The sequence below is a fragment of the Trematomus bernacchii genome, unplaced genomic scaffold (genome assembly GCF_902827165.1).
Source record: "Trematomus bernacchii unplaced genomic scaffold, fTreBer1.1, whole genome shotgun sequence".
NCBI classification, from domain to species: Eukaryota; Metazoa; Chordata; class Actinopteri; order Perciformes; family Nototheniidae; genus Trematomus; species Trematomus bernacchii.
Genome location: NW_022987720.1, coordinates 7,994,294 through 8,019,585, shown reverse-complemented (window position 1 = coordinate 8,019,585; position 25,292 = coordinate 7,994,294). Strand labels below are relative to the sequence as shown.

The following is a 25,292-nucleotide window of genomic DNA, read 5'->3' as shown; positions in this document are numbered from 1 at the left end:
TCAATATCCCAACATAAACAGTGAGGAGAACTTCAGATTACTTTACAACACCAACATGTCTGGCAGAAGTATTCACCATGGTAAGTATATTTAATATTTAATAAAAAGTACTCCTACTTACATAAGCAGGTTACTTTTAGGAGTAGCATTTATTATTGATGTAATAACCGACTCTCCAAACAATAAACATGATTATTATTAGCTGTCTATTTTTAAGACACGTATTTTCACATTTATGTACATATTTGGCGGTATACAGCGCGGTGCTGCTGCTGTGTCCGACTCGGTGTGCGGTGGTGTTGCACAGGGTGTTGGTGATGATGTTCAGGAAAGGGAGGTGGTGGTTTTGTGTGAAGTAGAAGAAAAGGAGGATGGGAGATAAAAACAAACAAATAAAATACAATCTTTAGATTCTGTTATTTATTTTTTAGATCTTTTTTATTGCATGTGCACACAATTTCCCCTCAAGATGTTTACGTTTAATAGATAACATTAACAAAAGTGGTGATAAACTCAGCTGTTAAAATGATAGGCAACCGTTTCCTCCCTCTAACACTAGAACTAGTAATAATAATTGTTATAACAGTAATATAATTTGACTAAAAACAATAATAATCAGTACTGAGCTACACTATAATAATTGTGAATGAACAATTCCAATTAAATTATGTGGTTTGACGCAAACTCCTTTTTTGAAAATCCATTCCAACCAGATTCTAGGAGAAGATTAATGGGGAGGGGAAGCACTTAGTGGTGGAAAAAATCCTGAAAAGTTATGCCATAATGTTCAAAACAGATCAAAACTCGAAAGGTTCAAAGCATATACATGTAAAGGCTCAAATGAATCGTTCATGCGGAAAGAGTCGGTCTGCTTTTGAGAAAAATTAAGTAGACGTATTTGTCTCACTCCTCCCTGCTTGAAGCTTTTGCCCTATTTGAGCTTTTAAAAAATAACTTTGGAGACCACTTTGGATAACACCAGCCGCAACGCCAAATTGGGCTAGTTGCGAGAAGAATGGGGGATTGGTGTTTCCTACGCTTTGTACTCCCTACTTCCAGAAATCTTACTTCTACCATGCGAATCTTCAAACTCAACTTCGTTTTGATCTCAACTGCACCTGTAACATAACGTGGCAGCATCTTTCAAAGTTGTGATCACAAGAATTTACTGAAACAAACTAGTTTTTCTGTGGTAGTTCCTGTTACAGTATGTTTCCAGCAACACATTTTTCCATGATGACACACAAAGACATTCACAAGGCTGATAGAAAGTAGAACTAACTTTTCTTCTGCTACCTGCTAAGGTGTGGTAGCAGAAGAAAGGTTAGTTCTACAAGAATGTCGTCAAACTTGTGTTGCAGAATTGTGTCTCATTGTCATGCTTAAACGTTTAACACCAATGACGGCCTTGTTGTTGTTCCCTAGATAACCAGCAGGCCAGAAAGCTGCAGATGGTGTTGGTTGGGAAGAAGAAAGTTGGTAAGAGTGCAACAGGAAACACCATCCTCAGGAATGAACAGTCTTTCGAGTCGCGGATCTCTTCCACCTCTGTGACACAGAAGTGCCAGATGGAGAAAGGGCGGTTTAATGATCAGGAACTGGCTGTTGTTGACACTCCTGGTCTGAGGAGAGGCAACCGTGACAAAGAGATGAAGGAGATCCAGGCGTGTCTTGAACCCGGCACACCCACTGTGTACCTGGTCGTGTTGCAGCTCGGCACATTCACTGAGGATGAAAGGCAAATGGTAAAAATAATCCAGAAGGCCTTCGGTACAGAGGCGGCATACTACACCATGGCCCTGTTCACCAGAGGAGATGATCTGAGGGCTGATGGACGGTCCGTTGAAGAGTTAATCGGAGAAGATTCGGCCCTGCGTGACTTCATTAGAGAATGTCATGGGCAGTACCATGTTTTAGACAACAGAGAAAAAGATGATCCCTCCCAAGTTAAAGAGCTGCTGCAGAAGATCAACCTCATGGTGCAGAGAAATGGTGAAGCACAAGGAGAAGCTAACCCCTTCAAAAGAATCATCACTCTGTCTCTATGTGCAGTTGGAGCGATCGCTGTCATAGGTATTGTAATTGGGAAACACATTGTTACTTGAATGCTTTCTGTAGCTTTTAATAAGAAATGTACCACCGCGTTCCTTTAGAGCCTGCTGCCCATTGAAAGACACCAGAGTTGTCTTGTTTTGAAAGATTTAGGTCCAAGGTCCTACATTTAATGTGCCCTCTGCCATGTTTGACCTGCCTTCTTTGCATACTACAATTAGTTTTTTGTAGACCACCCAGTAGTTATTGCACATGAACAAAATTACCTTTGTTTTTATAGGAAATTAATTGGACATCAAGTCCCGTCAAGTCATTGGTGTAAGAGTCCAACGGCTTGGGTTTTGGTGTTTAACAACCAAAAGTTAACGAATATTAAAAAGTATAAGTACAAAAATAAACAAAGAAAAGAAGAACATACAAACAAAAAGATGTAAACCCACTGCAGTCAGCATGACGTCGTGTCCCTGGGCAAGACACTTCACCCCTAATTGCTCCTGTGGGGATTGCCCACAGTTTGAGTATGTAAGTCGCTTTGGATAAAAGCATCTAACAAGTGACATGTAATGTAAAGTGCCATAATATAATTATACATCACAAAGTATGAGTATAATTTTTGAAACACCACATTGCAACTCAGTGTAAGTGCAAATGGTTTATCATAAATAACACATCATAATTTGTTTTCTTTTTGAAGGATGTGTATCACCTATAGATTAATTTGTTTAGAACTTGAAATAAGGACCAATCTCAGGTTGAAAATAAATCAGGATAAAAAAGTCAAAATGTATCTATACCTGATCTATACAAGCTGTTACAATACAAGGAATCTTTAAAACATCTGACTGGGCTGTAATTTCACATCTGTTTTTTTTTTTTAATTAGACAATAACAACATTATTGACAACATTTCCAACAACACCTTCTTCAGAAAGTCCTTTTTTAAGGAGAATAACTCCTATATAGTATTAAACAGACAGATCAGGCTCTGGATGGTAAAGGTGGTATACTTTTTAATGCTCCCAACATATGTGTTTCCTTACAAAATCAAAGATGATGCATATATTCGTAAATATTATAACAAACTGGACTCATTGTAATTATATATATTACATAGAAGACTGGTCTTTCAGTTATTATATGGGGTTTATTCAGTGTGCGTACGTTAAACAAAATCGTTACATTTAAAAACAAATTAAATTAAAGGTGGGGCAGGTAATTTTGGAGAAACCAGCTCGAGTGCGCTAGAATTTGAAAATACACAACCGGAAAATAGGCCACTTCCTTACAGAGCCCCTCCTCCAACACACACGAACGCGCACATGACCAATGAGGGCACGAGATAAGTTTGTGCACAGATGGAAAGCTGACAGGCAGGTAGGCCATCCAGTTATTTTAGCCGGGCCGGCTAAAATGATTGGTCGTGCTTTTTACAGTACTACGGCTTCCACAGATGAAATTTTTTTATGGATTTTTTGTCAAAGCACTTAAAGGTAGGGTAGGTAAGTTTGAGAAACCGGCTCGAGATACACTTTTTGTTATATTCCATGGAATGCTCTTAACATCCCGATAGCAATGAATATCTTAAGTGCTTTGACAAAAAATCCATACAAAAATGTCATCTGTGGAAGCCGTAATACTGTAAAAAGCACGACGAATCATTTTAGCCGGCCCGGCTAAAATAACTGGATGGCCTACCTGCCTGTCAGCCTTCCATCTGTGCACAAACTTATCTCGTGCCCTCATTGGTCATGTGCGCGTTCGTGTGTGTTGGAGGAGGGGCTCTATAAGGAAGTGGCAGATTTTCTCCGGTTGTGTATTTTCAAATTCTAGCGATATCGAGCCGGTTTCTCAAACTTACCTACCCTACCTTTAAGATATTCATTGCTATCGGGATGTTAAGAGCATTCCATGGCATATAACAAAAAGTGTATCTCGAGCCGGTTTCTCAAATTTACCTACCCCACCTTTAAGAGAGCACTCCAAATGTGTTATAAATCTCAATCTCTACATGTATGGCATCCAATCCATTCCTGTGTCTGTTGAAGTGGTCTCCAGAGCTGTTTTTTTAAACACTTTATATTACGAAAACCTATTATTTCTCCTTTTTAAATAAGTCCTTAATATTATACCTGTACCTAAGTAATGTTAAGCAAGGGTTTGTATAAATGTTTTTTTGGATATCCTTATTTATTATCTCTATTCACACATACATTTGTCATGGAACTAAATAACCTTTTTTTCTTCATTTATTTGCTTATTGTGTCAATATTGTACTTCTTTTAATGAACACCTGTTACATGCTTTTGAATTGAAACAAATTATATTTCACCTTATATTCAACAAAAGAATCTTAGTATATATTTTCACATACTATCAAATGTAAAACCTGCTGTCAAAAAATGATGAAAATTAATTGATTTATTTAACCTTTTCAATATTGTAACTGTTTAAGTAAAGTTAAGTTTGGGTTTTCTGTCTGTCAATTTTATATCATCAATTCGTCTGTCTGACTTGTTATATTTCCAGAATGGTATTCAATAAAAATACAAACATTTTACTCATATTCATTTGAAACTTGACTGTAAAAAACGTGTATGTTTTATGTTATCCTTAATTCTATGCTACAAACTATATCATGGAACTTATACATTATTTATTTTGTATACTGTACTAAATTAATTTAAGACTTGTTGTAATTACAAAATGTGTCGTTTTAATATTGAACACAGATAAAACGTGATTCCACAGGGGGCGCTGGTGGGTTAAATGTGATACTGAGGCGTTCCACAATTTGAGAGTAGAAGAAGAAGTTCACTTCACGCACTGGTTCGGGGCAGTTGTTGAACGCGAGGCAGACGGAGTTGTGCGGGAAGCAGTCGCCTATTTAGTGGTTGTTCAGCCTCAAATACTCAACAGGTGAGGCGAATCCATTTAAAAGAACACCCAGTGTGAGTGTGTGCGGACTTTAACAAACAGGTAGGCTCTTTCGTAGCCGAGAATTCAAGTGTTTTGAGGAAGGCTGCTAGGCCTCAAAGGCTAATCGCCATGAGTTACGGTAGGCCTCCGCCAGACGTCGACGGCATGACTTCCCTAAAAGTGGACAACTTAACGTACCGAACATCTCCAGAAACCCTCCGACGGGTGTTCGAGAAGTACGGCCGCGTAGGGGACGTCTACATCCCCCGAGACCGATACACGAAAGAAAGCCGCGGTTTCGCATTTGTGCGTTTCCACGACAAACGTGACGCCGAAGACGCAATGGACGCCATGGACGGCGCGCTCCTTGATGGACGGGAGCTGCGAGTCCAGATGGCCCGGTACGGAAGACCACCCGACTCTCATTATGGTGGTAGTGGAGGAGGAGGTGGAGGAGGAGGAGGCGGCGGGGGTGGTGGTGGTGGTGGCCGCGACCGAGATCGCGATCGCGATCGCGACGGAGGCGGTGGTGGCGGCGGCGGTGGTGGTGGAGGAGGCAGCCGACGAGGAGGAGGTGGTCCAACCAGGCGATACGGTGGACGACGAAGCAGAAGGTAAGAATAGGCGCGCAAACAGCTCTATACACACAGTAGCCAGACTCCATTCAAGAAACTGCCGATTCAGAGGGATCCCATTTTACTTACCATTATTGTCCTCATCGAACACAAGTAAAGTATTTTTCCGAACCAGCAATATCCACTCGACAATTCAGCACAGATTAAATACGAAAAATATATATTTAAAAAAAACCTAATCCGTGACTTTCGAAGTCTGTGAATAGTGTGCCACTTCTTTACATTTTAATATTGTCCCTTTCAATGCATTTGATTTCTGTATCATTTCAATGTCGATTTTACCAGTACACCTTATTTATCCATAACTTTTCATTATAACTACTATTTCAGTAAATACAGGGTAGGAACACGTGCCTTTTTGGATAACTGTTGCCAGACTCCATTGAATAATTTCCATATTCATGAGGGCCGTGCTCTTTTGAACAATACTTTTCCCAGAGAACGCAATTGAAGTATTTTAGCGAAACTGCATAATCCAGATACAGCAAAACTTTTCCAACGTATTTTAATTTTTTTACCCAACTGGCCACAACTGAAACTATTTACATTTATAAGAAATTCCACTTGATATGATGTAAAACAGAGAAAACCAAGAAGTCTTCATGTCTGAGACCCAAAAAACGTGTTTCATTTCCAACTGTTTCCACATTTTGGACCCTAACTTAACACACTGAATGTCTCCAGCTCCTCTCCCAGCCCAAGAGACAAGAGACGCAGCCGGTCCCGCAGCAGGAGCCGCTCTCGCTCCCGAAGCCGATCCCGCTACAGCAGATCCAGGTCCCGCTCCTACTCCCGATCAAAGTCTCACTCTCCCAGGAACAAGAAGGTCAAGGCCCCCTCTCGTTCTAGATCCAGGTCCCGATCCAAGTCTAAGTCCAAGTCCAAATCGAAGTCCAAGTCCAAATCGAAGTCCAAGTCCAAGTCCAGAAGCCGCACCCCCTCCAGAGGGTCCAGGTCGAGATCTAAAAGCCAGCCCAAGACCGCAGCAGAGAATGGAGGCGAAACCCCATAAAGCTCAACATCAGGTGAGTGTTGACTACATGTTGCAAATATTTGTTTTGTTTTGTGTCCCTTTTTGAACTTTTTAAATATCAGGACGGGAGAAAGAGTAGTTTGAATTTTACTCTTGGTAAGTTTATCCCCGTAAGCAGCAAATACAGCAGGTACTCTGGCATTTTTGGTTTTAAATAACAGTAGCTGTTTTTTTTACCTTCGAAAGGATGCACCATGAGTCTTTTTTTTTTACCCCCCCTGCAATCGTGACCTGCAAAGTCTTCGAACCCATAATCACATTTATGTAATACCCAGTGTGAAAGATCATATTTTTTAGTGAACACTAACTATACTAAGTTATACTAAGTGTTTGTTAAGAACAGTTCTGTAAACCAAATCTGGAATTTTCTCCTTCCCAAGCTGCGGCATCCTGTTTGCTAAAGTGGAGTTTTTGCTGAGCTGAGGCAGTATGAGCAGTTAGCAGCTATGTGGTGAGCTGCTGCCCGCAGGCCTCTGCTGCTGCGGCTGCTGGTGGGGGTTTCTGTGCAGCAGGGTGTTGGAGGCAGGCAGAGTTGGGGTTTGGTGTAAAGGTACGTCTGTCTGTGTACACCACCGGAAATTAAACTGTCCTCCAGTGCTTGCCCCCAGCCCAGAAACGTTGGGGCTTTCGGGGTGCTGAGGTTTGTCTCCTCATATCAGTTGGTTCACTTCCCTTTTTTTTGTTCAACATAGGGCAGGGAAATATAAATTATGTCAAGTATCTCAATATTTGTTATTTAATATAGTATTGTTTAGTTGTCAGACATTTATTTTTTTGCATGTTTTATTGCATATAAAGTAAATTGCAGTATGCAACAAACACATGGGCAGCCACATTTTGCAATATGCAAGACGGTCAAAGTTCATGGCGCCAAATATTTACAAAGTACTATGGCCCAATTGTTTACATACTAAAAAATAAGGCTAATAAGTATGTGATTTGGGATCCAGCCATAGGCTACATAAATTCAATCAAACATTGATGCTTGCTTAAAAATGATTAAAAAGACACATTTGCAATTAAGTGTGCAGTCTATATTATTTGTTTCACCTTTACATGGCAAAGTTTTTTGAGATGGAATAACATGCAAAACAAAATACATGGGGGGGGGGGGGGGGGGGAAGCTATGCAAATGAATATTTGGGACCATGACTATAATAATTATAAGTTAACGGTCTTTTAGTGAAGCTAAACTACATGAGCTGTAGTCCAGGCAATGCATTAACAGGCTTTTATTTATAAGAAAATCAAATAAAAACAGTCTGATTTGGATGAATTCTGCAGTCCTCTCTGACTTGGTTCTGTCTAACTTTCTCTGTTCTGGCAGTTTTCAGGGGACGACTGACAGCTTCACGTCGCAGACTGGATCCAACCCAAGCAACAGTGTGCCGCTGTAAAAGGTTATTATTGTGTCTTCCATGCTTTGTTTCTTTTATTCATTTGGCCACAAAAATGGCTCTGTCACTTCATCAATGTGCTGTGATTGTTTTTATTTTTCATAATGATTTTAAAAATCTGTTTCACTGTGGAGAGGAAACACTGTTCTGACCTGGTTTTGTAAAGATGACCCAGGATAAAAACAAGTCAAGTTTGTACCTCTTCTGTGCGCTCTTCTCCCCACGGGCCTGTGTCAGGAAGAGATAGAACGTAGTCTGGGTTTCTTTCAATTGTCTGGCTTTGTTTAATCTTACTTGCAGCAGAGATATTTAATCACCAACTGTCTCAACACAGCTTATGAATATAAAAGAAACAAACTTTACAATAACAATTCAATCACATGCAACAGCCACAGGTCAAATGTTGGTCATGTAACTATACTTGTGAGTTATTCTCTTGGCAAAAAGCTGTTTCTATTTGACATTAAAAAGGGAAACATTTCTAGAGCTGCAACTGACCATTTTTTTTCCATTTATCAATCATTATGTTGACTATTTTCTCAATTTATTCAACCTTTTGCTAACTCAAGCGATTAAATGCCGTCTTTGTGTATTTGTCCCATTTCAAAATGCGGACATTTCTCTCGTTTAAAACAAAAAATTCATCCCCAAAATCAGCCAACACGGTAATTTCGTACACAGGCCCGTGGTGTCCACACACATCTAAAGAAGCATTTCTAAAAAAAAAATGTTAACAAAGATAAATCTACAACAACAAAATCAAACTATGCTTTATATCATTTTCATTTCAGTGCAAACAATTCATTAAACTGAAGTAATCCCTCAAAAAACCTAATTTACAATCTCTTATTTCAGCAGCTCAGGGCGTATTTGTTAGACAGGACAGCAGACCATTTTAACTCCTGTGATAAATGTGTTAAATGTAATTGCATAAACAGTGAAAAGTGACCGGGGTTGATGCATCAGTTTGAAGATTGTTTCACAGATTTTAAGGGCCTTCAATATTTTGTTGCCAGGGCATAATTTACTGGACGCTAGACAAAGTGTCTTTGTGGGGTATTTTTATTTTATTTTTTTATGCTAATCCTGCTTGTATGTTTTGTTTTGTGCACTAGGCGCAGTTGTGTAGCCGTTGAGTATTGCTGGTTAGCTGTTAAGGTGGCGTGTTGCTCTGAAGAGTGCTCCTGTGACTACCAGTGGTGCAGTGCTACAGTCTCACCCTTTGTAAGATTAAATGCTTTTTTTCCTTTTTTCTCCGTATGGTCATGGATGATAAATGTGACTTTCATTAAAGATTTGGTGTTTTGTCTAAAATTGACTCGTTTTATTTTTGTGGTGTATGTGGCATGCTTTAAAACATATGCAAGTGGGAGAGGAGGTATTTAGATAATTTACTGCATTAAAAGTACTGTGATAATACTCACTAGATTCCAAATGTTTTTCGTCACTGTTCTACAAGTATAATGGTAAATATAAGAAACATTTGAGAAATAAGACGAGGAAAGTTTTGTAAAATGCATAAAAATATATATATATATATATATATATATATATCTGCATTAAAAGTGGCAGTAATGTGCACATTTTGTATTATACAGATGTATTCTCACAATAACAAAAATACTTGATTAAATATACCTTTTTACATTCCACAACTGAGATAAAGTATCAACACAAAAATAAAAACACTACATTTCCAGATATACTATGTATACAAAATGTTCCTGGACAAATATTAAGATATAATGGGAGGTAAATAAACTAAAACATCCCTTAAAAGGTACATGATATCGAGACAGCATGAAATAAATATCACTAGTGAGCCAATATGTTTATGGTGTGTAGATGATGCAAGAGTCAATGTAACATTAATAGTTGAGTAAAAAGTTCAAAATGTATTTCTGAGTTGTAGTGGAGAAGAAGCAGCATGAATAACATTGTCAATCATTTTTATGGGTAAATATCAGAGGTGTAAAGTAACCAAGTACATTTACTCAAGTACTGTAGTTAAGTCCAATTTCAGATACTTGTAATTTATTTGAGTATTTCCATTTTATGCTACTTTGTACTTCTACTCTACTACAATTCAGAGGTAAAAAGTGTACTTTTACTGCACTACGGTTATGTAATGCCTTTAGTTACTTTGCAGTTACTTTGGATTAATGATGTGAAATATTATCAACATTTAAATCAGACTTTAGTTACACCTGGAGTAATTGAGTTCACAAGCTACCCCGCAGTATACAAAAAAAAACTAGCTGCACCTTTACCAGCTTTGATAACACTTTAATACATCAATAATTATGATCAAAACACATCATATATATTATTCTGAAATTGACCAATCTGCAGAATGAGTACTTTTACTTTTAGTACTTTCAATATATTTTGATGCCAATACTTTTCAACTTTTACTTGAGTAACATCTGGAATTCAGGTCTTTTATTTGTAACAGAGTATTCCTACTTTCTGGTACTTCTCAAGTACAAGATCTGAGTACTACCACCTCTGGTAAATATTATTTATTGTGCCTAGTGGAGACAATAATCCCTCCTTTGTTTGGCTTATATATTATTAATTAATACAATTAATTAATTAATAAATGTAATAGAGCAAAGAAGATTTGTGGTAAAATATAAAAACATTTTGTTTCAATTTTTTTTAAAGACATTTCTTATTTATTTTACTTGTGTTAATATCATAAGTATATATTTATGTTCTACTGCCCTTCACCAATTTGTTTTATTCATTTACATTTGTCTTTGTTTATATCGTTAAAATATGAAACTGCATGTACATTTGTTCGATAAACATTTCTACTTGATTTACAAAAAAATGAAAAAGGCACTTTTTTATCCGGAAGTAGTTTTATTGGCTTGCTAGCTGTAGCGTTACCCATAAAGGTTAACAGTTTCTATTTTAAAATCAAAACAATAAATAACTTAGCATTTATACATGAATATTATAAAATGTGGTTAAGAATGAGTTACATTTAAGTTTGCCTTTGATTGAAGTTCAATAACTAAACAACTAACCGGAAGTAGAATCCATGTTGCATTAACAATCTACACAACACTGGATGGGTTTAAGCAGATCCGCTGTTGATGAAGTCCCTCCGCGCTGAATGTTTGTAAATCGAAGATTCAAACTAGCGAAACAGCACTACAGTCAGCTGACTAATTCACATGACTGCCTCTAATTCTAGTTTCGGTCCTGTTCACCGGTGAAAACACTCCACGAAAGCAGTTTAACGCGATGCTGAAGTTAGTTTAAAGTAATTAAGGATACCGGGACTACCACAAGAAGCTAACTATGTTACTAATAACTCTCTGAGCCAGCACACAGAGGAGCAGCTAGCTAAACAGCTTCAGCGGTGTTGGTAAGTTGTTCTCTGTCTCAAACCCTGCACTTGATTTTCTTAAGCTTGACGTAAAAAGACACCTCTGTCTATTGTGATCTGTCATTGTCTTGAAACTTACCCTCGGTACAATACAATAAGACTGTACAAAACCCCATTTAGAAATTAGCCGAGTAAAGCTCCATTGCTTGCCTTGCAGTCAGACAAAATGAAGGGATAAAACACACATTTAGATTTTGATGTGATCCAGATAATCCACTGAACAATTCGGCATGAAATTAATTCCCTAACAACATATAATTGAAGGGCACATTTGATTTAAGCAGTCATTGCTGGGCTTTTATCAACGGGAAGCCTACTCGTGGAGATGACTGGCGGCAAACTATTCTAAAAGTTCTTATATTATAGACGTAAGTGTTTGTTTGCAGATATATCGTGTGCCGAAATGATCCGTCTTCTATACTGTCAAATACATACTATTTCAAAGCGTTTATGAAATGTTAGAGTCTTGTAAGTGTATGTGTTTGTGATTAAACCACTGATCTTTTAAGGAAGTTTGGTACACAAATAAGCATTTTTTTAATTGTGTTTTCTAGGTTTAACTGTACAGACGTTCTCTTAAACGTAATGTTACACATACACACATCTGTCTTTTTCCTCTTCAGTTGAACACATGAAGAGTAAGATAAACACCCTTTAAAAATATGTCAGTTAAAGCTAAGTTGCTTATAGTCAGCCATTATGCTGGGACAAAAACACACATTAGGTGTTATTGTGATCTAAACAATCCACTTCCTAATTCAGCATACAATTCTTTAACAACACGTCTTAGGTAGTCATTCCTATGCAGTTATCAACAAAAACAGATTGATGGTAGGTAGGTGGTAATGGTAGGGGGAAACTATTTTTATAAGAAAAAGTTTATAGTTTGTAGATCTATAGTGTGCCAAAATTATCATTGTGCTCTATAATAGAAACGTGTCATGAATAGTGTATGAATGTATCAGTGTTTTGAATAAATATGTGTTTGAGTCAAGTTCAGTATAAAGTTATTTTTGTATGACTGTTGCAGACAGTGACTGTAATATTTTAGTTGTTGTTCTGATTTGTACTTCTCTTCTTTTATTTTCAGATGTGCTGTTCACGCCTGTAGATTTTTTTTTTGTCTTTACTTCCTCAAGGAATTTGCAAATATCCTGCAAAATGGGTCCTGAGGGGAAGAGGCTGTTAAACATCGTCATCTTAGGCTTCGGCTTTATGTTTATGTTCACTGCTTTTCAAACATGCGGCAATATAGAGGTAGGCTGAATTTACAAATGCTCATTTTAGATCCAATTCATCATACTTCAGTGCTTAACAAAATTATTTCTCAATCTCTACAGCAAACTGTCATCAAGAGCTTCAACAACACTGACTTCCATGGGAGTGGATACACCAGGTTGGTATGCTTAGATATTCTGCACACTTTCTCTGCCTGGATACAAATCTGCTGGCATCTTCTATAATCAAATCTGTCGCACTCAAAAATCCTTGAAGCATAGTTAAATCTTAGGTTAACCATTTTAGGGGATTTTTGGTCCAAGTTCAGTCAGTCAGGAAATTGCATACACTTAAGTTTGCAGAGAGTTATTAGAAAGCTTGGATTAGATCCGTCTAATTTTGTTGAATTTATTGTTCCAGAAATAACTGGAAAAAACAATATGATTGTAATTTTAAGACCATTTTGTGCCATTCAAACAATGAGAGTATAATATATTAAAAGATTCAAGATTCAAAGGCTTATTGTCATAGCTGCAGAGCCTTTTTATAATGGTCTTAAGACCCAGGATCTTCCAACAGTTCAACCTACTATACTAAAGACATCAAAAGTAATAAAGAAATAAAATAGTGCATGTGACATAATGGTGCAAGTTAAATGCAGGATTAAGGAAATATATATACTTAACAGAATATACCTTTATTCGTCCCACAGAGGGGAAACATAATAATATCAAACTGAATGTTAAATGAAATACTTGATAGTAGAATAAATACTGTAATAATGTATACATAATTATATTATTAATCTTTATTATAGAGCACGTTTTAATAACAATTCAAACAACATTTTATATTGATTTATTTATATATTCCTCTTTTATTTTATTTATGTATTTCTTATTTTTGTGTGTGTTTATATTTCCACATTTCTTTTTATTTTGTATTTATTATTCTTTTATATTTCCACATTTCCAAAGAGCAGAGCCATTTCATTTTCTTAAAGGAATATTCAGTATTTGGGTTTTGAATGTGAAAAATGGCAAACAAAGGCAACCCTAAAAATAACATTTATTAAACTTGGACAAATACACTTTTTACACAAAGGTTTCTCTCAACTCTAAGTGACTTCAAGAACATCTACTTACATTTACACCTCCTGTTACATTCATACAATTGTTCAGCTTAAAACTGCCTTTATTTCTCACAAATTTCAAAGAAAAATTGTACGGAGGTAAAACTGATATTTTTCAAACAATTATTCTTGATAAATCTTTGACCTGGTGTGTATGATAACTATCCATTAGTTCTACCAGCAATAATTGGCCTCTTTTGTAGAAGTAAACGGTTTTAGATTTTTTTTTAAAGTAGAATCTTAGCAGCTAAGATAAGTGGCACACACATTTTACTTGAGTTTATGCATAATCGGTGTGTTTTCTGTCACTTGCAGCATGGCGATAATCTACGGAGTTTTCTCTGCATCCAACCTGATCGCCCCCTCGGTGGTGACCGTCATCGGGCCGCAGCTCTCCATGTTCTTCAGCGGGCTTTTATACAGGTCAGACCACAAACACTACATGAAGTTTATTGATATACCTAGTGAAATAAAAAATACATGTAAAAACAGTCAAGAAAAATGTATAGGTTTTGTTTATTCTATGTAGGTGATACAATTGCCCCTTTTATAGGCGAGTGAAGTTATTATAAATCACATTTTAACAACAAGAATTCAAGTTGCTTTGCAAAAAACAATAAAAGCATCAAAACATGTAATAGAAACGCATTATAAAAGGACCGCTTTAAATACATTTAAAAGCAGTAGAAATTAAATATAAAACTAAAATAGAATAACACGGGTATAAAATACAATAATAAATGTAACGGTGCTTTGTAAGAAATAAATAATCATTTGAATTAATAAAAGGCAGTGGCAAACAGAGTCTTCAGCCGTGACTTTAAAGGTCCCATGTCATGGCCATTTCTACTGATCATAATTCCATTGTTGAGGTCTACTAGAATAGATTTATATTGTGCAATTTTCCAAACTCACATTGGTTTCTCATACAGCATCTCTGTATAGTATGTGTATTCACTCTCTGTCCTAAGCGGCTTGTTGGCGCTCCTGCCCCCCCCCCCCCCCCCTCCCTGTGAGCCCACTGCTCTGATTGGTCAGCTCGCCCACTCTGTTCTGATGAGTCTACCACTATGGTCTACCACTGTTACAGCGGAACATCAGTGATTATGTGTTACAATGGCGTTTGTTAGCATGACATGGGACCTTTAAAATAGAGGGTTTCAGTTTTATAAGAGTTGTTCCAGATTTATTTAGCGTGAAAAATGAATGCTTCTTCTCCATGTTTAGTGTTGACCCTGTGGAAAAAAAAGCAGATGTAACTAACATAACCCTTTTAATGCAAATGTATGTCTCTTGTTTCCACAGCGGCTACATCGCTATGTTCATTTACCCGTACACATGGAGCTTCTACACAGCGTCCGTGTTGGTTGGGATAGGAGCAGCAGGTAAAATAAGAGACTCTATCTAAGGATTTTTTTGAATAAGACGGCATGTTTTCTCTTTGTTCATATCTCCGGATTTTCTACTTGTGTTTTCAAGTCTTGTGGACGGCTCAGGGAAATGTGCTTGCCATCAACTCCACTGATGACACCATTGGAAGAAATAGTGGCATCTTCTGGGCGCTGCTGCAGTTCAGGTGAAACTACCACCCTAGTTTCTCAAAGCAGCAAATCTCTGATATTTATGCATGACATGTTTTACTTTAAAGTAGTTATTCCCTTCTAAAAAGGACCTGAAAATGATTATTGTATGAATTACTCCTCTTGTGTTAGTCCTGACTCCTAAATGGTGGAATGAGCTCCCCATTGACATCAGGACAGCAGAAACTGTGCATATCTTCCGTCGCAATCTGAAAACGCATCTGTTTCGATTGTACCTTGGCAATTCAATTCTTGAAGAAAGAAAAAAAAAGCACTTTGCAAAGTTAATTTAGGCCTTGTAATGAATTCACCAGCACTTACAATAGTATGACTTGCTTGAAGTGAATATATCTGCACTTTCTTTGTTTTTCAGTGTTCGAATCTTTATAGTTTTTGCATTTATTCTAAGTCGCTTTGGATTAAAGCGTCAGCCAAATAAAATGAAATGTAATGTAACGTGTTACTTTGAATTCTTGAAGATTTTTTTTTTACTCATGACTCCACTCTGAACAAACAATCAAAAAACAAAGAATGTCTTGATGAATTTGATAAAATGGGGCCTCGTTTGATGCCAGTAAAACCACATTAGAACACCTGTTTGCAAACTCTCACACAGTATGCAGTATAGTCCAAGTATAGTCCAAAGTCCATGCATTTTACTGTTTTAAATATCCAAAGTGTTTTATATTAAGGTTTTACTTAATTAGGCCCCTATTTACTTGATATCATTAAGAATTTTCTATTTTTTTGGATTCTTTGTTTCACAATGGAGTCATGGTAGAAAAATAAACTTTCTTCAAGAATTCAAGGTAACCCCAGTTGAGTAATTGATAAACAAATGATCATTTTTGGGGGTCAAATATTCCTTTAGCAATTAAAGGATTATTAAAGTAGCTTCCGATTACTTTTCAGATGCTCTACTAAATGTTGCATCTGTAGTTTTCAGTTTCAAACTCATTTTAACGTCCCTCCTCTCTCTGCAGCTTATTCTTTGGAAATCTTTACATATACTGTGCCTGGCATGGACACGATCACATAACCGGTAGGAAGAGAAACTGTACATGTGCATTAACGGCTATTAATGGAGTTCAGTTCCCTTCAGTTGAAATGTAATCATGTGACTCATGCTGCTGTGTGTCCCAGACAAAGACCGTGAGACGGTGTTCATCTCTCTCACGGTCATCAGTCTGGTCGGCTGCTTCCTCTTCTTCCTCATCCGGAAGCCCGGCCCTGAGGCGGCTCCTGAAGACGTGACGGAGTCGCTGCTGCAGGCCGAGTCTACTGAGAGTACAGCCAGGTGAGGAACACCTGGGGGGCTGTGTGGAAAGACCTGGAAAACTACAAACATCAAACTGTCCTGCAGAATATAACTTCAGGATTCTGTATAAACGTTCCTATTATCAAGTTTGTTGACAATTAGGCTTTCAATTTGTGTAGTGCATACAATAAACGTATAAAGAGGAAATACAAATAAGGGCAAAGTACTTCAAAGGTCAAGAAAAAAATATATAGAATCTATATAGAAAAACAATACATACACACACAGGTGATTTCACATAAACATATTTTAAATAAAGGATAGACACACTGATGCGCTTAATAATCTAAAGGTTATAGGTAAACAAATATGAAAAAACACGTGAAAATGTTATTTGTCTTTGTTTTAATTATTATTTGTTTCTTGCTCTTTAATTTCTTCTTCTTTATATTTCCATATTTTTAATTACTAATGACTTTTTTTTGTTGCACATTTATGTATTCTATTTAATTATCTTTGTATTACCACCATTCTTTATTTACTTTTTTATTCTTTTATGTATTCCACTTTATTTCATTTTCTTCCTTTTTATATTTAAAAACATTTCTATTCACAATTGTATTTGTTCCTCTTGAGTTTTCCACATCTTCTTTACTTTTCCAAATGTCTTTGTTAACTTACCATTGTTTTATTTTTTCTGCTTTTTAAAAATTATTTTATGGATTCCTCTTTATTTTTATGATCTTATTTATTCTTCAATTCATTACTGTTTATACTGTAATGTATATTTGTACAGATTTATTTATTGCACTCCTATAAATCCATATGTTAGGGGGGTCCAAATCAGCCTGATGTATTATTTGGGTTGGGGGGCTCTCAATGGTAATAACTAATAATCCACTGCACAGGCAGCCTGAGGCAGCTGGGCCTCTTTTCTCTAGTGGTCCTGATGTCAGAAGCAAACAGTCCTTTTAAACATTATTTAACAAGAAGGAGAACACCCTCCATAGATTGTTGAAAATGTCCTGGAGAGACATTTTTCAAAAGACAGATGGTAGACCTCGTGGTCCCGCCCGGAGCTGGGGTGATATGTTTTTGCAGGACGAGACGGGTGACCTTTTTCTGTAAATGCTATCCTTTGTAGTCTTTTCCACATTTGTCTTTCAAACTGCTGTAATATGGTCACTAAGACAACCGAGGTCCCGTTTAGGGATGAGTTTAAAGGTGAAAATGTCAACTTAACAAAAATATGAGCCTGTGAAATGTCGAAGAACAGTTTTATCCAAATGTCTTCCTCTTTCCAGCTCGTCGCACCAGAGCATCGGCTCACAAGCTCTGGATGCTTTTGGTAAGTTTTGACTCAAATCACCTGCAGGCTTTTAAAGGGGAATTGTGATGTAATGAAGTGTGGTTGTATCCTGTCTGTTCCTCCAAACTGCATCACTGTAGACAACACACTGATTGTGGAGAATAACCTCATTCAGCCCCATTTCTAAATCTTACAATTATCCCTTTAAACGTTGGCCTAACATAACTGCTAACCTCCACCTTTCTTTGTTCTGCAGTTAAAGCGTGCAAAATGTTTGTCACCAAAGAGATGCTGCTGCTGAGCTTCTGCATCGGATACACAGGTGGGTGAGATGATGTTAAGGTGTGTGTGTGTATGATTATGTGCAGAACAATGAGTCTGGATTGCTGCTTTCTTCTTTGTCAGGCCTGGAGCTCACTTTCTACAGCGGGGTTTACGGGACGTGTATCGGAGCCATGACAAGCTTCGGCCACGATGCAAAGAGTTTGATCGGCATCTCTGGGATCTGCATCGGAGTCGGAGAGATTCTGGGTGAGTCCTCAGTATTCTTTCTACACCCAGTGACAGTAGTGGAAGACCTATTCAGACCCTTTACTGCAGGGAAAGCACTTCTACCACTCTTTGAACAGACTTCACTACAAGAAAGAGTCCTTTATTCAGATCCTCAATGAAGGGAAAATATTGATTGTGCTGAAAACGTTCCCTCTCAGTCCCGTCCTGTATACTGTTGGACAGTTTTATCTGCAACAATACATCTTAGCCCTTTGTCTTTCAATTTAAAGGGACAGGTAAACTCACAAACATGCATTTATATACCAACACCATCTTTTTCCACACATTTTATCAGCCTTTAACAAAAATAACTAAATTATCAATAAAAGTAATAATAATGGTATTAAAATTAATCACGGTAAAGAATAATACATTTGTTCAAAAAGTTATAAATTTTTTTTTCTATAACTTATTTTTTATCGTTAAAATGTAAATCCCGTTTCCGTATTTACCCTGTCCCACAACCCTGTGCAGCATACACCTTACTTCTGCTGGTGTAGACATTCTGACCATATTTCCAGTTTAAAAAGTAAATCATGAATGATAACCAAATATCAAAATAACCTGGAAATACATGGTTTGAACTGGACAGGAAGGGGATGAAGTCATAAGTTCAATACTTTCATCTGAGATGTAGGCTACCTTGATTTGTGCTTAAGTACAATACTTTAGTAAATGCACTGTGATGCAGTTTGTCACATGACCGCTCTGCAGAGAGGAATTTCTCCGATGATTTCACTTCCTCTTCCCTCTGTTCCTCGGGTAGGCGGCGGTGTGTTTGGAATGATGAACAAGTGCAGCCGGTTTGGGAGGAACCCTGTGGTGCTGCTGGGCCTCGTCACGCACTACATCGCCTTTTACCTGATTTTCCTGAACATCTCCAGCGACGCTCCGCTGGCCCCCGAGGAGGGGACCGACCTGCAGGCCTACATCACCCCCAGGTACAGATGCCACAGCCAGGAGGGGGTATTACGGGCCGTCTCCACGGCAGCGTTAAAAAATCTTGAAACGCTTCTGCCCATTCACTTTGAATGGGGTGACGTCACTTTTTTTCGCTTTCGCCGAAATGCATTGTGGGCAGGCGAGCGGAGATTCTCAGGATTTTCAAGATCCAAAGTTGAACAATGTTCAACTTTTGAGGCTGAGGTGGAAGCGTCAGCCAATCAAATCCCGTGTACGCAAATCTGACAGTTCAAGCTCTAGCCAATCAAACGGCGTGTATGCTGGGAGAGAAATACCGCAGGTCATTTCCTCATATTCCAAAAAATGGAGGAGAAATTAGCGGTAGCGAATCAATCACCCGGTGCTTTATGACCAGACCTACCGGGATATAAACCGGAGGAGCCAGGCATGGAGGGAGGTGGCAGAGACAGTGGTAGGTTTTCGCCTGTTTTGGGGAGTTTATATCCAGTTTACTTCGGGCTTTTTTGCTTCGTATGTCGCGGGCGGGAGATTCATGTGATTGGTTGCTCGCAAAAAATCCTCAAGCTTCAGATACGCCCACCTCCAAGATTTTTTTAACGCTGCCGTGGAGACGGCCCGTTACAGTACAGATACTTTACTGCAGTACAATTACTAATGCTACGCTGTAACAATACTCTGGTACAAGCAGATGCCTTACATTGCAAATGGTATAACTGTTTTGATTGTTGTTTTTCTCCATTAATCATTTGTTTTTGAAAATATCTTTAAGAATATATATTTATTTGCTAATTTATTGAATGTGTGCTTGATGTAATTTCAGTGTTTCAGGGCTTATTTTACTCCATTTAATCCATATTTTGGGACACAATACGCCCCTCTGATGCGAATGTTTTTTTTGCATGATGTGTTCTTTAACATTCTGTGTGTGTGTGTGTGTGTGTCAGTGTTGGCGTGGCGTTGCTCTGCAGCTTCCTGCTGGGTTTGGGCGACAGCTGCTTCAACACGCAGCTCCTCAGCATCATCGGCTACACCTTCCGCGACAACAGCGCTCCCGCCTTCGCCGTCTTCAAGTTCATACAGGTGGGTTTCGGACGCTAAATAATTGATACTTAGAAAAAAGTTAGAACAAATTCAGGATCCTGAATTAAAATGTCCTAAAATGACCAAAACCTGTTTAAAACATGTCACAATGTTTCCGCCAATTTTCTGTGAAATGAGTCATTTTGAGACTGATATTTCACTAACATAATATAACACTTTAACTATAAAGCCAGGTGAGAGGGTTAAGTCTCTGGGAAAAGCATGCATGATTTTCAAAAAGTCATACATTTACAGGGGGAAAACATGGATATTCTGTGAGATTAAAGTGGTCAATTATTTTGAAGACTCACAAAGAAAAACTGACAAATCCACAAGTATAGACTCGTCTAGACTCTAGACTAATCCACCTGCTGTCACTTTTATTTTATTTTAACCTTTAAAGTTCTTCATAAACTGTCCTAGTTTCATCTGGTCTCTCGAACAGCAGCGTATCCCCTTTGAACCCCTTTGATGAGTCATACATTTATTTTTTAACAGTTTTAAGCCACGTTTTACCGTACACTTTTTTCGATCTTGGTGTCAGAAAAGGACCGATTTAAAATCATGTAAAGATGTATCATCCTTCAGCTACAGAGCACCACAGGGTGATGTATACATGTGCTGTAACATATTGTGGTCTCCCCCCTGCAGTCCATCATGGCCGCCCTGGCCTTCTTCTACAGTAACTACCTGCTGCTGCACTGGCAGCTGCTCATCCTGGTGGTGTTCGGCTTCCTGGGCACCATCACCTTCTTCCTGGCCGAGTGGAGGGCCGAGTCTCGCCGGAGAGAAACTGACTACGACAGCATCGGATGAGGAAGAGGAGGATGATGATGATGAACGTAAACCAGCCTCAACAAACAGACACTGACACTGGGGTATGTTTGTTTTTCACACCCAGCAGCAGCTGCAGTAACCAAATCTAGACTTTTATCTGTAAGTAAAAGACAAATCTTAAAGAGGAACTTAGTGCACACAAAGCATACCTCATATCTGATATTTTCATAGTTTGTGCACACACATTTGAAAATAATCCATCTAATTCTAAAAACTTCCCCAACTAAATGATCATGTTTACATCAGTAACTCGCCTCGTGTTACCTGGAATTCTTCAAGATGACATTATTTTCATTATTGATTAATGGCTGGTTTGTAAGATGACAGAACATAGTGAAAAATGTCCATCCCAGATATTCAAAATCCAAGGTGATGTCTTTAAATGCCTTGTTTTGCCAAAGTGATTTACTTTAATATCATCTAAAACAGAGAAAAGCAGCATACCTCGATATTTGAGGCTGAAAAAAGCATTTTGTTGTATAAAAAGGATTTTAAAGGAAAAACGTACCCACAAAATTTCGACTTGTATATTAATTATTCCCCTTGTTTTAATTTTTTCACTCATTTCTTTATGGTAATCAAAGATTCTAAATATCTTGATGAATTTAAGTAAATGTTGGTATACTTTATCATAACCTCCCTTAACAAATTCTCACACAACCTTTGTATTATAATCCAAGTCCCACTTATCCTGTCCGATTCTCACTACTTCACAAACACAAGACTTTGAACTAAAACTGCACTATTTAAAACACTTTGTATTATACTGCATATGTTGTGCGAGGGTCTGATGTTTTGATATAGTTCTGTTTAAACTTGATCAAAACATCAAACCACTGCTGGTAAATGCAGCCACCATTCATTGGAGGAAAAACACATTTTGCGTCAATAAGTTAGGTGACACGGGGGAAATAATAGATATACAAATGATCGATTATTTGGGTTAAATATTCCTTTTAACTGACTTTACTGAGGCATGATGAATAGAGATGTGTTAATGAAATAAAAAGCACTTTTGATTGGAGGGGCTGCCAACAATGATGTATCCCAATAGTGCCTGTGGGAAGACATGCTGAGGAATTAACACTGACTTTACTGTTTTCATTGGTTGTTTGTTGCTTCTTCAGCTGGTTTAATGGATAAGGTTGGAGATATTTTGTATTTTTTTTATTGTTAGCAAATCCCATGAAAAGACCAAAACCAAATATTAATGCATCCTCTTACTAGTATTTGTATTTTGCTCCATTGTTGTTTATAACTATTTAAAAACACATCAATGAGCCACATTGACATGTGACTTCTTCACCATGAACTTGATTTCAGATACACCATACGGCTACCACAAATACTCTCTAGAGCCCTAAATGTTGATTCATCCGCCACTAAAAATAGTCCCTTTGATTTTGTTTGATACCAAACGTAGGCTGCATGTTATGACTATTTTCATTATCGATAAATCTGCAGAGTAATTTCTCCATAATTTGGTTGATAAAATGTCTAAAGAAATTGTGGAAAATGTCTTCTCAAATTTAAGTTTGTCTTTTAAATATTTTTTTTGTCAAAGAAATTAACTTTAACATGATATAAAAAAACTGACAAAAGCAGCAAATCTCTATAATTCAGTGACATTTTTGTATGAAATCATACCTTCTTTTTTTTGCGGTTGTCCAATTATTGCACTTCTAATAAAGCAAACAGTGAAGGGATAAATACTTTTTTAAACATTTAACTATTTATTTTTGTTTTTAAAATGTAAGTCTTCAGTGGGAACCAATGGGCTTTGAGCTGAGATCCACAGACAGGAAGTGAAATACAATTTTTTTTGATTTTGGTCTTTTCATGGGATTTATTGACAATATAAGAAATACATTAATGCCACTTTAGCCTTTAGAAGTCTTTCCTCTCTCTTGCACATCAAGCGAACAAACCCAACCTTGATCCCAGAAAATACTGACAGCTCCTGGGCTCCATACGTCTGTTATGATGTTCTCCTCTCCTTGTGTGTAACGGACTCTGTCAAAGACTGTGAACATGAAGCTTTGTGTTGTGAACTCTGCTGAACTCCCAGTTTGTCCTACATGCTCAGCTGCAGTCACAAGGTTATCACAACCTTACAATGAGCTTTTACGATCTGCGGTCACCTGACGTTACAGACAGCTAAATGGGAGCTAAGCAGGTAAAAGGGAAATATTATCAAGAAACTGAATTTATCATTTTTTGTATTTGTATGTGGGACACTTTCCGCCTCGCTCTTACAACAGTGTATTGAGCCATTGTAGCTACAAATAAAATAAAAAGTCATTATGAAGCCTGGGGAGGGGGTCGTGGTTAGAGAAATAAAAAAGATTCAATTTGAAAATAATAATGAAAAAAATAATAATTACAGAAAATAATTTGATATCATAGCGTTTCATTCAAAAGAAAATAGTTTTGATATTCTCTGAGATTAAAGTCGTGAATTTACCAAAAATTACATAATCTGATTTTTTTTCTCGCTAATGTACAATTGTATTCTTTGAAATTCTGAATATTCTCAGATTATGACCACCCACCCTGGCTTTTTTTGTATTTACTTGATTTACAATGAAACAATATGCCGTTGTTAATTATTCTGTGATGCTGTCTTTTCTTCTTGTCTTGTTCCTTCATGACTCTGCAGTCTGGGACCCTTTTATCATTATGAATGAGTGACTGTATTTAGTTCAAATGAAATGAACAGTGGCTGTTTGTTTTGTGTCTCCTAATATGGAGAATGTTAAAGGGGAAAAAGAGACAACAAGATGGTAAAACAGAAGAATAGAATAAAAAAAAGAAAAGTTCAGAGTTTTTAGCTACGCCAGCAGCTCAGTTTTGGGTATTATACTATAATATTGTAGGTAAAGAAAAATGAATTACATTGGTGTCGGAGGGGGTTAATATTCATAAAGAAAACTCAGAATGTATGAAATTAAAGTTGTATATTTATTAGAAACATTCTTAGATATTCTCTGAGATTAAAGTGGTACATTTACAAAAAAAGTCATTGATTTGCAAGAAATTCATTTGAGATTAAAGTCTGAAATGTACAGTCATTTGTGACTTTCCTCTCAGAAAGTTCTAAAAATGTGACTGTGAAAAATTTGATTTTGTTCCCCAGAATATTAGCCTCTTCCCAGCTGCGATTTCCTTTTATTACTTTTACCAAACATTTCGCGTAAAAGCTGTCAAAGACAATTAGCATGACTAACCACTGAGACTCAATACATCTTGATTTGTAAGATCAGTTAATATTCTGACCTCAAAGCCACTAAACCGTTGATCTTAACTTTAATCTGATTTCTTTACGATGGCCTTTAATGCCTCATATAGCGGCTGGCGTGGCTGCAGACTCTGTGTTGTTTATTGTTTTTAATCACAGCTGTTGTAAACTGATCTGATGCCAAAACGGCACAGTGCTAAATAAATGTGGCGGGCCTTAAAACATTCTTGTCTTTTCCAGACAGCTTTATGTAATGTTGAAATGGGAAAGGGCAACAAGGAACTATATCTTAGATGCTGTATGTTATTTTTCTTTTGTTTAAAGTGTCAAAGTATGAAATACAGCACATTTATCCAGTTCATTTATTGCCAAATGAAACGCATTCAGTTAAGTTTCATGTTGCAAATGCAATCAATCTCAATGAGGTCAAGGGAAATGCATGTGTACTATGATGGTGATTTTATACTTGAATGTAGTAATTAAGAACTTTCGCTTGCTTGTTTTTTTTATCAATAAAATATTATTTTGAAATTGAATTGGATTGCATCATTTATATTTGGATTACACATATTTTTTGCTGATAATCACCCTGACAAATGATTAAGATTTGTAATAATACATTTTCAAGATATTACATAAAATAGTGCGGAAGTAAAAGAAAAAGGAAAACATTGACATGCATCTTAAAGGGGACATATCATGTCAAATGCACTTTTTTATGTCTTTTATAC

At 37.2% G+C, this 25,292-nt stretch overlaps 3 protein-coding genes across 6 annotated transcripts; all 3 read left to right on the top strand.

Annotated features, from left to right (window-relative positions):
- Positions 1–2,512, top strand: LOC117492526 (GTPase IMAP family member 7-like). The gene is made up of 2 exons (XM_034142818.1): positions 1–80; positions 1,426–2,512. Exons 1-2 carry the CDS (start codon positions 56–58, stop codon positions 2,103–2,105), a joined length of 705 nt encoding a protein of 234 aa, XP_033998709.1. The 5' UTR covers positions 1–55; the 3' UTR covers positions 2,106–2,512.
- Positions 2,513–4,856: 2,344 nt separating this feature from the next.
- srsf2b (serine and arginine rich splicing factor 2b) lies at positions 4,857–9,347 on the top strand. Of its 4 annotated transcripts, none has more exons than XR_004556859.1 (4): positions 4,857–5,582; positions 6,288–6,628; positions 7,017–7,186; positions 7,971–9,347. XR_004556859.1 is itself a non-coding variant. In XM_034142817.1 (3 exons), exons 1-2 carry the CDS (start codon positions 5,098–5,100, stop codon positions 6,613–6,615), a joined length of 813 nt encoding a protein of 270 aa, XP_033998708.1. In that variant the 5' UTR covers positions 4,857–5,097; the 3' UTR covers positions 6,616–6,628; positions 7,971–9,347. The 4 variants fall into 4 exon arrangements, 2 of the variants coding, with proteins under 2 accessions (XP_033998708.1, XP_033998707.1); XR_004556858.1 differs by having other exon boundaries at positions 7,964–9,347; XM_034142817.1 differs by lacking the exon at positions 7,017–7,186.
- A 1,818-nt stretch (positions 9,348–11,165) lies between these two features.
- mfsd11 (major facilitator superfamily domain containing 11) lies at positions 11,166–25,097 on the top strand. The gene is made up of 14 exons (XM_034142815.1): positions 11,166–11,412; positions 12,524–12,690; positions 12,774–12,829; positions 14,099–14,206; positions 15,089–15,168; positions 15,263–15,359; positions 16,347–16,405; positions 16,507–16,660; positions 17,926–17,969; positions 18,187–18,252; positions 18,336–18,461; positions 19,249–19,423; positions 20,351–20,486; positions 21,138–25,097. Exons 2-14 carry the CDS (start codon positions 12,595–12,597, stop codon positions 21,300–21,302), a joined length of 1,362 nt encoding a protein of 453 aa, XP_033998706.1. The 5' UTR covers positions 11,166–11,412; positions 12,524–12,594; the 3' UTR covers positions 21,303–25,097.
- Positions 25,098–25,292: the final 195 nt, after the last annotated feature.

Bases quoted from the DNA above. Each gene is read 5' to 3' on its own strand.
- LOC117492526 (XM_034142818.1), top strand. From the start codon at position 56: ATGTCTGGCAGAAGTATTCACCATG. The intron at 81-1,425 runs GTAAGTATATTT...GTTGTTCCCTAG, and splicing joins TGGCAGAAGTATTCACCATG to ATAACCAGCAGGCCAGAAAG.
- srsf2b (XM_034142817.1), top strand. From the start codon at position 5,098: ATGAGTTACGGTAGGCCTCCGCCAGACGTCGACGGCATGACTTCCCTA. The intron at 5,583-6,287 runs GTAAGAATAGGC...GAATGTCTCCAG, and splicing joins GGTGGACGACGAAGCAGAAG to CTCCTCTCCCAGCCCAAGAG.
- mfsd11 (XM_034142815.1), top strand. From the start codon at position 12,595: ATGGGTCCTGAGGGGAAGAGGCTGTTAAACATCGTCATCTTAGGCTTC. The intron at 17,970-18,186 runs GTAAGTTTTGAC...TTTGTTCTGCAG, and splicing joins ACAAGCTCTGGATGCTTTTG to TTAAAGCGTGCAAAATGTTT. The intron at 19,424-20,350 runs GTACAGATGCCA...TGTGTGTGTCAG, and splicing joins CAGGCCTACATCACCCCCAG to TGTTGGCGTGGCGTTGCTCT.